The sequence below is a fragment of the Cynocephalus volans genome, chromosome 3 (genome assembly GCF_027409185.1).
Source record: "Cynocephalus volans isolate mCynVol1 chromosome 3, mCynVol1.pri, whole genome shotgun sequence".
Lineage (NCBI taxonomy): Eukaryota > Metazoa > Chordata > Mammalia > Dermoptera > Cynocephalidae > Cynocephalus > Cynocephalus volans.
The window spans coordinates 68,385,944-68,399,483 of NC_084462.1; the positions used below are offsets into that span (position 1 = coordinate 68,385,944).

The 13,540-nt window shown below is 35.4% G+C and overlaps 1 protein-coding gene across 1 annotated transcript in view; it reads left to right on the forward strand.

Annotated features, from left to right (window-relative positions):
- Positions 1-13,540, forward strand: part of MYO9A (myosin IXA) — a 301,341-nt gene that overhangs the window by 264,209 nt on the left and 23,592 nt on the right. The window contains exons 35-38 of the mRNA XM_063090574.1: positions 25-153; positions 933-1,038; positions 1,877-2,008; positions 2,557-2,680. Of these exons, the coding sequence (XP_062946644.1) occupies positions 25-153; positions 933-1,038; positions 1,877-2,008; positions 2,557-2,680 (491 nt within the window). The remainder of the gene's footprint in view (positions 1-24; positions 154-932; positions 1,039-1,876; positions 2,009-2,556; positions 2,681-13,540) is intronic.

Sequence of the window (13,540 nt, forward strand, 5' to 3'; positions counted from 1 at the left end):
TGTTTTGGGTTTGTCTTTAAATAGATGCTGAGAGTGTAAACTTAGATGACTATAACATACACGTCATTGCAAGTGTATTCAAACAATGGCTTCGTGATTTACCCAACCCACTCATGACCTTTGAACTCTATGAGGAATTTCTTCGAGCTATGGGTAAGCACATGGGTTAGAGGGAAGGCATACACTTGGGAAAGGAATGTCATCTTCAGTATAGATTATTAAGCCATCCTATAATGGTGTAGTCCTTATAAATCCAGAGGTAAGCTTCTGACAGTGAATACAAAATTGCCAGTGTACTGTTATCTATTCATATATTGACTTTTTAGATACTCCTTAAAATGTCAGTGTCCCAAAAGTTTTCTGAGTAAGCCACATTGTTGCTTCTCAAAAAGAGATTGAAAGACTAGGGTTATGAAACAGCTTAAACAGGAGATTTAAAGGAAGGTTTATGTTCATTTAAATTGTGCATCTGTGCAAGAACTGTGTCTAAAGCACATTGGCTGTTTTATGCCAGGCCTGACAGGTTTTAGAGTTTAGTTTCTCATTGCTGCAGGTGTGTAGGATATTGATGAAGGCCTTCCTAGAGGTATTTAGGCCCTGAGGATCTATAAATTATATGACAGTTGGTTAATTTTAATAGAGTCTGCCACAAAATTGCTGAAAAACTAGAGCATCTCTATCCTTTTGTTGTAATCAAGGAGTATTGGAATATAGATTAAAACTCAGAAGGCTGCCTATGAATATAGAACTCAAGCAAAGGGAGTTAAGTAGTAACTGTGAGTTGCTCTTCTCCTGCCAACATTTACAACTGGTTCTCCTAGAACTCTAAAACTCTAGTCCCAGCCACTCCTGCCATGTAGTGTCTTCCAAGAAGAAGATGTAGCACATAAGAGGGGATATTAAGTCTTATTTGCTGCTCTTACTGTTTTTAGGCCTTCAGGAGAGGAAAGAGACCATCCGTGGTGTATACTCTGTGATTGACCAGCTCTCCCGAACTCATCTTAATACACTGGAACGTCTCATCTTTCATCTAGTCAGGTAACATCAAGAAGCAAGGGAATGTTTAATAGTTTCTCTTGGATTCTTTTAAATAAATGAAGAGCTCCTCCATTTGGAAAACCGACACACACACACACATCTATGATATATATTTGAGATAAATATTTATATATATATTTTTTCTTCTATTTGTAAAGTCACTACCTCAAACAAATAGTTAGGATTCCTTGGAGCAGAAATACTCAGCTGAGCTGGACTATATGGCAGATGCTTCCATGCCCTTATGAGAGCCATGTAGTAGCTTCAGCCTTATGGTGGCACTGTGTAACTTAGCCTGTTATGTAACTCCTGAACTAGAAAGGATGTGTATCTGTTGACATACCCTAATCACAGGAAGTGGATTTGGATTGTGCTCAGGAATTGACTGACCAAAGAGGATTCAGGAGTAGCCTCTCTTCTCCTGTGTGTAAATATCAGCAGTAGTCAAGAAGAAAGCCATCTTTCTCTTTGGTTAAATATCTTATATGACTATCTGAAAATGCCTTAAAGCTTCTACTCTGCATTGCTTAGAAATGTTCATCTAGTGATGTTGACCTTGAGCAGTGGGTCACAAATTTCTCTTAGTAAGCTATCTGCTGGCCGAGACTGCTTCAAGGAAGGAACAAAGTGAATGTACTTTTTCCAAAGGCAAAGGAACAGCTTTGGGAAAATTCTACAGTGTCTTCTTTAAATTGATATGTATATACTTCCAGGACTATGCAATTGATGTCATATTGTATTCTTTCTCTCATTCCTTCTGCCTACCTTCCTACTATTCTTCCTTTTTATTCCCTTTTCACTTGTTTTTTGTTTTGTTTTATTTTGTTTTGTTGCTTAGGATTGCTCTGCAGGAAGACACTAATCGAATGTCTGCTAATGCCTTGGCCATTGTGTTTGCACCCTGCATTCTCCGCTGCCCCGACACCACTGACCCACTACAAAGTGTACAGGACATCAGTAAAACTACCACGTAAGGCCAGTCACATCATGTCTGCAAGACCTCAGGGACTTCTGACTGAGTTGGTGTAGTCACTTTTTTATGCAGATATTAATCATAGTGAATGATTTCGTAAGTTCAGGGGTTTTTAAGAAGATTGCTGGGCACTGTTGGGTTTTCTTATGCTGAGGATGAGAACTCTTAGATTCAATTCAACTGAACATCATTGGTTTTAAAGCATCTTATTTTTTAAATCTCGCTTTTCTTTAGGACTGCTAATAGTTTCTAAATAGATTGCAAAAGGAACTTTAAAAAAATGCCAGGGCTTGTATCTTATCCTCAGATAGTCTGATTTAATTGCCTGAGCATTGGGATTTGTAACCTATCCTTAAATGGTTTCTAAAGTATAGCCAAAGTTGTAAACCTCCGTTCTAAACCTTGTCTCTGATCTCAAAGTAAGGGGTATTAGTTCTTTCTCCTTCAGCATCACAACTGTTTACCACACTTAACTGAAAATCTGTCTGTGGATGCTACACTTTATTTCAGTTCTCAACAGTTTTCTCTCTTTCCTCCTTTTTCAGCTGTGTGGAGCTGATTGTTGTGGAACAAATAAATAAATATAAAGCTCGTCTCAAAGACATCAGTAGCCTGGAATTTGCTGAGAATAAGGCAAAGACCAGACTGTCACTGATTCGTAGATCAATGGTAAGATGCAAGATGTGGAATCACAGGGAAAAACGGGAGCCTTCCTGGGAATTTAATCGTGTATTCAAGGTGTAAAGAGGGAGTATTCTCAGAATCTTTTTCACAAGGAACAAGTGGGAAAAAAAAAATCACCAAATCTGACTGTGGTATAAATGCCTTTTGTTTGATGTTTGATCTGTTAGCAGCTCTCTTTAGTTATATGTATAGAATCTATGTGATTAAATGTACAGAATTTTTAATGAAGTATTTGGATAAAATGTTGGTGGCTTAATAATCTGCCCTATTTTTCTTTTCCTGTCCTTTCTGTGAAAACTTAACCCTCTCTTAACTTTTTTCTTTACTTCCTTCTACCATCTGTTCCCACCTTCACCCATGCCACTTTTAGTGGTCCTGCCAAGACTTCAGGGATATAGAGAACTTAATCACTTGCAACTGAATTTGAACTACATCATCTGATTGAGGAAATCTATGAGTCTACTATTATCAAATAAAGATTTATTTAAGGATTTATTGTTAGGTTTTGAGATAAGCTTTGTAAAAATGATAATTTATTTCCTCCATTTGCCCACTTTTCTATTTAATATCTTCTTTATAACCAGCGGCCTATCGATAGATAACTCCAGTTCTCACTGAGCGATAATCAATAGGGTCTGGGTAACTGGAAAGCCACTGCTGCATTAAGTAATTATTGCCCATTTGCTACCCTTCCTTTCAGTTATAAAATAAAAGTGTGCCAATGAGCACCTACTTCAGATACCCCGTAAATCTCTAAAGAGAAGCAGGCGTCCCCATCATCATGCCCATACTTTTCCAAGGGCCCAGAAATACTTCTCCTTATCTTCATAGCTTATACTTAGATTAGCACTAAAATTAACTGTTTCTTCCTTTGCTATTTAAACTACCTGGCACAGAATAAGGGCTTAACAAAGGTCTGCTGATTAAGTTAGTGAAGGGTCTTCTCTAAAAAGAAACATAAGCATCGACTTTTTCAAGGCAGTAAAGGTATTAAATAAAGCTCATCATAGGATGCTATCTTTTCCCCAAAAATTGAAAACAGAAGCCCCATTTAAAAGTGAAACATTTCTGTAGTATGAATTTTCAGGAGCTCAGTTCTGAGAGGCCCAATTTAGTAGTGCCGATCCAGGGATCCAGCTTTTTAGCAAAAGCTACTTTTCAAAGCAGGTAGATAAGCTGTGATTTTTCACTCATGTTACAGAAGGTGGATATATTAAATCCATCTGAACATTAAGCCTTCTCTTTTAATGGGGCAATGACCCATTCTAACCTTCTGCTTCCTTTTCATGTCCTTCCTAATCCAGAAACCTGTACTAATTGCAATTAGATTTATGAGCATTACCCCCACAATTCAGTTTCAGTATGTATTAATATTGCAATGTGTCACAGCCACTTTACATTCTTGTCTCCCATTCATCTAGGAATTGTTCTGCTCTGTCCATCATTCATGCCTGTCCACCCTCCATGTTCAGCCTGAATTCAGGTCCCACTTTTGGACCAACGTTCACTTGCTTTTCTCTTAATCTCTTTCTTTAGATCCTTCGTTTTCCTTCCTCTATATTGTGCAGTTGAACAATATCCATTTAAAATATACTTGTTTTTCCTCTTTGTCAGATAAGCCTTCTTTTGGGTTTCTTCTTTGGTTGAATCATTAAAAGGTGTAAGTTGAAAGCATTGAGGTATCAAATTAACTTCTGGTCTTTAAGCTGTGTTCCCAGCAATCTCCTTCACTTTATTGTTTGAAATACCTTCTAACACTTTCAGCATCTCCCATCATTAATAATGCTTATTTATCCATTTGTATCTATGACTCTGATGGTGTCTTCCTAGATATAGAAATATGGCTTTACCTGCTTAGCATTTATCAGACAGAGCAACATATAGGAGTGAACAAATTGATGGACTGGTTCTAGACTTAAATATCATAGTATAATAGAGGTCATACCAGAATATCACTGCTGCTTCTCCTTTTCAATTCCAGTGGTTATACAAAAAAGAAATGGAGGGATTGAAAGCCAAGAACACTAATCTGTGTAGAAAATAATTTCAGAGACTGTCTATTGATGTTTAACAATTTCATTGAGGAGCCTTAACTTGTTAGGATACAAATACAAATCAGTTGTGCTTTTATGTAGTGCCTCTCAACTCTACCATGTCAAACTTCTCTTTCCTACTGGGTATCAGTTACCTTACCAGCATCTTGTCACTGTTCCATAATTTTCAAATGCTTCAATGTCATTCCAGTATTTATGACTCAGTTCTCTTAATGTTAAAACTTCAGTCATAAGCTTGATCTAGAATAGACTAGATCATAATCTGGGGCTTAATGCTTTGGGGGAGGAGGATAGTTTCTGTTTGTCGCACACTTTTGCCCTCCCTCTTTCTTGACCTTTTTTCCCCCTGGTGTTGAGGGCAGGAAGGGTGGTAGGGGAGGCAGAATCCTCCATGACATCCCAATGTTGTGGTGGCAGTTCTATTTCTTGGTTGTTCAACACTGCTATTCTGGCTCATTGTCAGTAGGCTAAATGAAGATGTGTGGGAGCTTCAATTTACCCTGCTGACAGTGAGCTCAATCCTATCCCATTTCTGTAGACACTGTCAGTCCCTTATGACATCTTCTGGCTAAACCCTGACCGGTGGCATTCACACTATGTCGGAAGCTATCAAACTTAGAGGGCAGTTGTAAGTCTTCCAAAATTCTCAAATTTATTTGAAAGCTCAAAATGGTTTCATTGACAACAAGTATGGTCATTTGTTTCATTTGAAATAACAGGTTCTGTTCATAAAATCTCAAAGAAAATGTGTACCACAGACCCAAGTCTGAATAATTATACTTTGTCAATTATTGTAGGTAGTATATCATGAATAAAGTAGCTGACTCAGCTTGCAATTTAAACAATTGCACAAATACTTTCTTGAGGTAACCATCAGTATATAGAAGGGGTCCTTTATGTGTACTTCTCATTTTGTCATACAGAAAATAAAAAACAGTGAATTCAACGGATAAGGATTAATAAAAATAATTAATAAAATTAAAATTAAGTATACTACTTGATTGCTCAAACGAAACTGACTTTTTTTTTTAACTGTGAATGCATGGTAGCAAAAAATAAGGTGGTTTTTAGTACAGTTTGATACATTGCTTTGATGCATGTAGACATGCCAGTAGTTTTATCCACAATAGCTTTTATGCAGTTAGTGCATGTCAACAAGTGAAAATGGTATATAGCATCTTAGTATCATTATGAAAATAGTTTTGACGTTGCAGACCCTTTGAAGTGGTTTTGAGGACACCACCATAGACCCACATCCCTGCCAGGGAACTGTGGACTTTGAGAACCACTGCACTACAGCACATATAATATTGCTGGCTTACTGCACTGCACAGAAATATTTGATGAGGGTAACTCCTTTTCACATGCAATATATGTGCACACACATACTGGCTATGTTTAAAGTGCTTACTAACCCTTGTTATCTGGTGAACCGTAATTACAGGCATTGGGATATGATTTTTAAACAACCCGAATACTTAATTATAACACCATGCAAAACAACCAATCTTCTCAAAAAACCTTGGATAAGGGACCTCTCCTTACCAGGAAAGCAGACTTCTCAGGAAGTGGTCTGATAATTCAATTTCCTTGTCACTTAACATAAGACATTCAACAGTGATCTACTATCTTGGCCCGAAGTGCTAAATTTTAGGTAAAATTTCTTTGATAGAATTTTGAGATTTATGCATTAGCTGATTATATACTGTTCATCAATTGTGCCTTGCCATTCCATCCTGCATTCTTTCTCCATCATGAGCCTTATAGCATTTTCAGAAGAAATCAAAACTCTCTTTATAGGCCTTATTCATTTTAACTCTATAGTATATCTTCTACTCATCTTTATTGTTATCTCCTTAAGCCTTAGGAGAAAATGCAAATGTTAGGTCCAACTGAGGATTACCTCAAACAGGGTATCTTTACTTAGATCCCCCACATTAAAGTATTTGACTCCCAATATTTTTGTTATAGTCAGGAAAGCCTATTATGGACTGATGCCACAGAATGTTGACCCTGTCAAATAATTAAAGCTCTCTGTTTCAGAATATCATTTTTAGAAAAAGTAGAATCACATATAGACTTTCTTAGACAGAAGGTGGCGAATTTAGGATTAGGTGGCTGAATTTGTGGGTATTAGAAAGCATGTCCCAAAAGGAGGCAGGGAGAGATGGATCAGACAGTACAGTGTACCAAGTATGGTAGGAATACTAAGGAACACGTACTTAATTTTGCCTATGAGCACTGGGAAAAGCTGTTGAATAATTAACACATGAGCTAGATCTTAAGGTATGAGTTCAAACTAATCAGATGGAAGACCTATTGGTACAAAGTATACAAAGTTTAATTTTAGAAAAGCTAAATAGCTCACAATCACTAGAAACTTGGATATGTAATTGTGCAGAAGAGAGGCCTGAAGTTAAAACCAAATTAAGCTTTGTTTTAAGCATACAAAGACATTAGCACTATGGGGTCCTTAAAGGGTGAGCCAGGACTCACAAGGTCTCACATTATAGATAGATTAGCACTTAATATAAGTTCTGGTGCTTTATATTTTATTTTTATATTTATGATAGGGAATGGGAACTGATATTAGTTACTGTTCTTCCACCATAAAATAAAAATTTCCTCCTGGGTTGTCTTCGGGTTTCTCAGTAAGTATAACAGAAAAGTATCCAATCTTTTGGGGTGAAATATGAATTTTATTTTTAACCACAGAATGTCCTTATTTTTAGGGAATAATTGGTACCAGAAAAAGATTGTTTAAAGTCAATCTCCCTCAATAACATACTTAATAGTTGATCTAATGTGTATATACGTGTAACTTTGTACCCTAGGAAGAGAAAATTTATACTTTTCTGGCTGTTCATGGAATATTCTCAAAATCAGGCCACAACATTTCAGTGATATTGGTGATGTTCTATTTCTTAATCTGGGTGATGGCTACATAGGTGTTTATTTCTTTTTGAAACCAAACTTGGAAGTTTTATGTTATCTTTAAGTATAAAATATTTAATCATAAAAATTAATTAAAATAATAAAACATCTGGGGAAACATCAGGCCACAAGAAAAATGAAAAAGTTTCAAAGGCAAAGAGCAAATCTAAACTGAAATTGAGTAACTAAAGAAATTACAGTGAAAACACTACATTTCTGAATCTATGGGATACATAACTAAAGCAGTATTTAGAGAAATTTTTGTCTTAAAAACTTACAAATGAGAAAAATGAAATAAACATTTAAATCAAGTAGTTAGAAATATACAACAAAATAAACTTTAGGAGAGCAAAAGGAAGGAAATAATGAAGATAAAAGCAGGAAATAAATTAGGAAACAAAAGTGGTGAAACTAATAAATAAAAAAGTTGATTCTTTGACAAATCATTAGCTAAGAAAAAATGGAAAAGGTACAAATTCACAAATAAGAAATAAGGAAATTATCGATTAACAGTGAAAAGAGTTACATAAAAGACTACTGTTGTATTAGTTATCTATTGCTCTATAACAGATTACCCCAAAATTTGATGGCTTAAAATAACAAACATTTATTATCGCATATAGTTTTTGTGGGACAGGAATTCAGCAGCAGCTTATCCAGGTGATTCTCTCATGAGCTTGTAGTAAAAATGTTAGCCAGAGCTACAGTTATCTGAAAGCTTGACTAGGACTGTAGATTTGCTTTCAAAGGGCTTATTCATATTACTGGCTTGTTAGTGCTTGCTGTTGGTAGGAAGCCTTAGTTTCTCACTACATGGACCTCTCCATACGGCTCCCTGAGTGTCCAAACAATATGATAGCTGGCTTTTTCCAGAGCAAGTGATCCAGGAGAGGGCAAGGTAGAAGCCCACGGTATCTTCTATACCCTAGCCCCAAAAGTTACACAGTATCATTTCTATGGTAACCACACAGATCTCTCCTATTCCATGTGCAGACTGCACAAAGATGTGAATACCAAGAGTCGGGAATGATCAGGAGCCTCACCCCTATTCTCTGTGGGGACTACACAAGGATGTAAATACCAAGAGTCAGGAATGATCAGGAGCCATGTACTGCAACTTTGTTCAACTCTGAAATAAGTTTGAAAATGTAAAGTGTTATAGGAAAATATAAAAATGTTGTACTTTACCAAAACTGTCTCCAAAGGAGAGCATGTAAACAGAACAATTACAAAGAAGAGATAGGAAAGTTCTAATTCCTCCCATAAAAACACTAGTCATAAGCTGTTTCAGAGAGAGATTTTAACAACTCTTTAAAGACGTAATCACAATATAATTTAAGCAGTTCCAGAACAGAGAGGGAAAATTCTTTTTTAATGAAAAGAGTATAACACTTGTCCTTCCCTGCAAAAGAAAACCTAATAAAAGTTGCATACAAAAATATTAAAAGCAGCAGAGCACAGCAGAGACTATGGACTAGACTTTGGGGTTTAAAACCCAGCTGTAGTTTATTTGCTGTTGTGACATGGGCAAGTCATTTAAATCTTTATGCCTTTGTTTTCTCATCTGTAAATTGGCTAATAGTACCAAACTCAGTGGATTAAATGAGTTAATATTTGTAAAGCCGTAAGAACATTGCTTGGTAGAGTGGTAAATGTTACTATATAAATAAAAATAAAGCACTTGATATATAAATGCAAAACTTCCTCATCTATGAATATTCATCCAAAAATTTTAAGTTAAAATATCAGCAAGCAGAATTCAGTAGCCCATAAACATCAACCTTGACCAAGTGGAATTAACCTAAGATGCAAGGATGGTTCCATATTAGGATGTATCTTAACATAATTTGCCATGTTAGTTGATGTGTGAAGAAAAATAATATCCTCATAGATATTTAAAATGCATTCGATATAATTATGTAAGCATTCTTTTTCAAAACATTCTTATTAAAACAGAGATATCTGTAATTCCGTAGCATAATAAAAATACATCTCAACCCAAAAGCCAGCATCTTACTTAATGGGGGGAACATTGGAAGCATTCCAGTGAAAATCAGAAAAAGGCAAGGATATCCATTACCTCTACTGTTATTTGACTTTGATCTGGAGGTATTAGCTAATGCAATTAGATAGAAAAAAGGAATCAGAGGTATAAAGTTTAAAAGAAGGGGTCCTGATCTGGAACACTGACCACAGATCAAATTCTCAAACAGATAAGGAAAAGGTTTTGTAACCGTTTATCTACAAATGTATCTCAATAAAAATAGCAAAACAATATTTTGGGGACCTTTAAAAATTGATACTGAAATTCATAAAAAGCAGCAAAAAGAAAAATAAAGGATTATAAAATGTTAAGGTGAGTGGCATCTCAAGGGTATAGTATTAGTGAATGGTATGATAAAAATGAATAGTCAATGTGGAGAAGATGACAAAAACAAAAAAAAATTTTAAAGTTGATCCAAATTAATCAAAAATTGTAAAAGACAAAATAAAAGTGCTAGTGGCTCAGGCAATCTAGCTTTGCAGAGCTTTTCCCTGCCTTGCATCCTGTACCCTACCTCTCAACCTTAATGTTGCCAGAATACCCAATAAGTTCATCTTAACTGAAAGTGCAGTTGGGAAAGAGGAAATCAGCAAGGTTATAGCTAAACCTTTTCTTGCAAAAGTTGAAACCAAGCCATAAAAGGTGACATAAAAGGATAAATCTTAGGGGGAAAAAAAGTACAAACAGAAAGGGAAAAGGGGTGCAAATGGAAAAGAGACCAAAGTGGCTAACCAAGAAACTAAACTAAAGAAGACTTTACCTTCAGAAAATAGAGAAACTAGCAGGATGCCTGTAGTCCCAGCTACTCAGGAAGCTGAGGCTGGAGGATCACTTGAGCCCAGGTGTTCTTGGCTATAATGCACTGTGCCAATTAGGTGTCTGCACTAAGTTTGGCACTAATATGGTGACGTGCTGGGAGCGAGGGACCACCAGGTTGCTTAAGGAGGGATGAACAGAGCAGGTCAAAACTCCTGTGCTGATCACTGGTGGTATCTTGTCTGTGACTAGCCACATACTCCAGTCTGGACAGCATAGCAAGCCCCTGCCTCTTAAAAAAAAAAGAAAGAAAGAAAGAAAAGAAAACAGAAACAAGAAGCAGGAGAGAAAGAAGCTAAGTGTGATTAAATCTCTATCAAGTCAGTGACCCCTGTGTCTCATTTCTTGTACAATTCAGAAGAATTCTTTAAATGAACTTTTTATAAATACACCTTTTTTCAAGCTCATGGTTTTTAAGAAGGAAATCCCACTTCCATCTTGGAGTGAAATCAAGTGCTAGTTTATTTTTCTGTAAAAGCTAAGAATAGTTAATTCTCCATAGGCTTAATTGTGTATTAAATGGCTCCCTGATCTTGGCTCTTTGTCAAAATTGTTGTCTGTGAATTTTTAGCAGTGGTAGTCTAGTTCACCTTTTTCTAATAACTTTGTTAATATGCTTTGAGGGATTGGAAATCCAAATATTGTGTATAATATTAAATCATGAATTAGTGGGACTTTAGACCTAATACTCATCAACATTTGAAGGTAATTATAATTGGCATCCTCATTTTAGGAATAGTTTGCCTCCAAAGTTTAACCAGAAAGTCACTGGAATAACTGTTCAGAAAAGTATTACAATATGGATTTGTGTTTTTTCAACACTTGCATTAAGAAATGGGTACAAATCGCTCATAAAATCAGATCAATCAAGACCAATAAAAAACCTGTTATGATAGAAAATATAATTTTGAATTAGAGAGGTGTTTCTACTGTATAAAACCATTAAAAGAAAGGTTAGAGGTTCAACAACATAAAAATCATGTAATACTGCATGACAGAAATGACCGTAAGCAAGTCAAAAGGGAAATGACACACCATGATATTTTCAATTCACATCTCAAAGTTCAATTTTCCATAATAAATAAGGAGAAGCCCCTATAAATAAATAGATCAGAAGATCATCTCCTTAGTGAAAAATGAACAAAGGATACTGTAAACTACTTCTCAAAGTTTCATCTGCAGACCCTTTTCAGGGAGGTCCATAGGTCAAATCTATTTTTACCATAATACGAAAAATTTGTCCTTTTCACTGTGTGACATTTATACAGATGGTTCAAAAACAATTATGGGTAAAACCACTGAAAGAGAATACACAGTGAATATTAATCTGAAAAAAAAAAAAAGATCCCAGGTTGAAAAAAATAAAATAAATTCGTGCTTAATGTAGGAAAGTAAAGGACAGTATTCCACTCAGCAAACTAATCTTAATAATTTGGTGTATTTTGAAAATTTTTTTTTACTGTTCATTTTTATAACCTATGGTATACAAGTTTATGTCCTGTTTTTAACACAGTATTAGCATTTTCCCATGTTTCTGAAACTCTATGTAATTAACTTTTAATACATTACTTTCTTTGATCTTTGTAAGAGACCTCTGGGCAGTAGGAATTTCAACTTTTCCTTCATCTTCGTTTAATACTTCTTAAAAGCAATCAAATCTGTAGAGCTTGTTTGATTTTCTTCATCAGTAATTCTTAGCTAATGCATGGTAAAATACTCAGGCGGCTAAGTGATGATATGAACAGTGAACAGAGGCAGCTCTTTTATTGAATACTGAGAAGTGGATACTAAGAATAAGCTCATATTTCAATCTCCCTGGGGCTTTTATATCATATTAAGTTTCAGTTATTCATTTGGCTTCACTGTAAATAGTAAAAATTAATGGAATGGGATGATATCCTCAAATTTATAACATGATTTTGACCCGTCATAATGGACCATCATAATGTTGATGCTAACTCCAAACCCCATTCTCTGCCTCCTTTGCACAGTGCCATCTTTTCCTTAGACATCCTTTATTAAATCTGCAGACTTGTCTTGTTTTGAGGGTGTTTTTCTTAATATATTCTTTACTTCTTGGTCTTAGAACTGAAAAATGGAATAGCAATCTTGTGATCTTCCTGATTTTCATCCCATTGTATGTTTTAGCTTCATATGAGTTAGCCTGAGTGCCCTTAGACCTACCCTCCAGCCTTCACCTTATCACTTGGGCTAGATCCAGAGTTTCCATTTTTTTTTCCCTTCTTCCAAAAATCAACTCAGAAATTTGTCAGTTTATTGTCACGTGCTTTTCAAAGGATATTAGTATAGTAGCTAACTTTGAAAAGGAACTCAGATACTTTTTTTTTTAACTATATTTCATATAGAAAAGTACAGAAAAATACAGCTTAATGAATTATTTTAAATGAATATTCATATACCAATCCCAGGTCAAGAAATAGGACATTGCCAGCACCCCTGGAGGTTCTCCTCTTTCCCTTTCCAATCACAAACCTCTTTCTTTCTCTAAAGGTAAGCTAACTTCATTTTTATGTTAATCACTTTGTCTGTTTTCTTTGATTTTGCCACCAAAGTACCTCTGAGCACTGTAGTTTTACCTACTTTTAAGTTTTATGTAAATGGAATCATATAAAGTATTATTTTGTATCTGACTTATATCAGTCTTATGTAAGACTTACCCATATTGTGTTTAGTTGTACTCCTTTTTATTACTGTATAGTATTCTAGTGTATGTCTATACCACAGTTTATCCAATCTAGTGTTGATGGATATTTAGGTCGAATTATGAATTTGATGGACACATGCATGTATTTTTGTTGGAGAGATATATAAGAGTGGAATTGCTGGGTCACAGGATATATGTACCTTCAACTTTAGTAGATAATGCCAAATTTTTTTCCAAAATGGTTGTATTATACTAGAAGCGTATAAGAGTTCCCAGTTGTCACCTCCTCTTCACCACTTATATTGTCAGGTTTTTTAATTTTAGCCATTCTA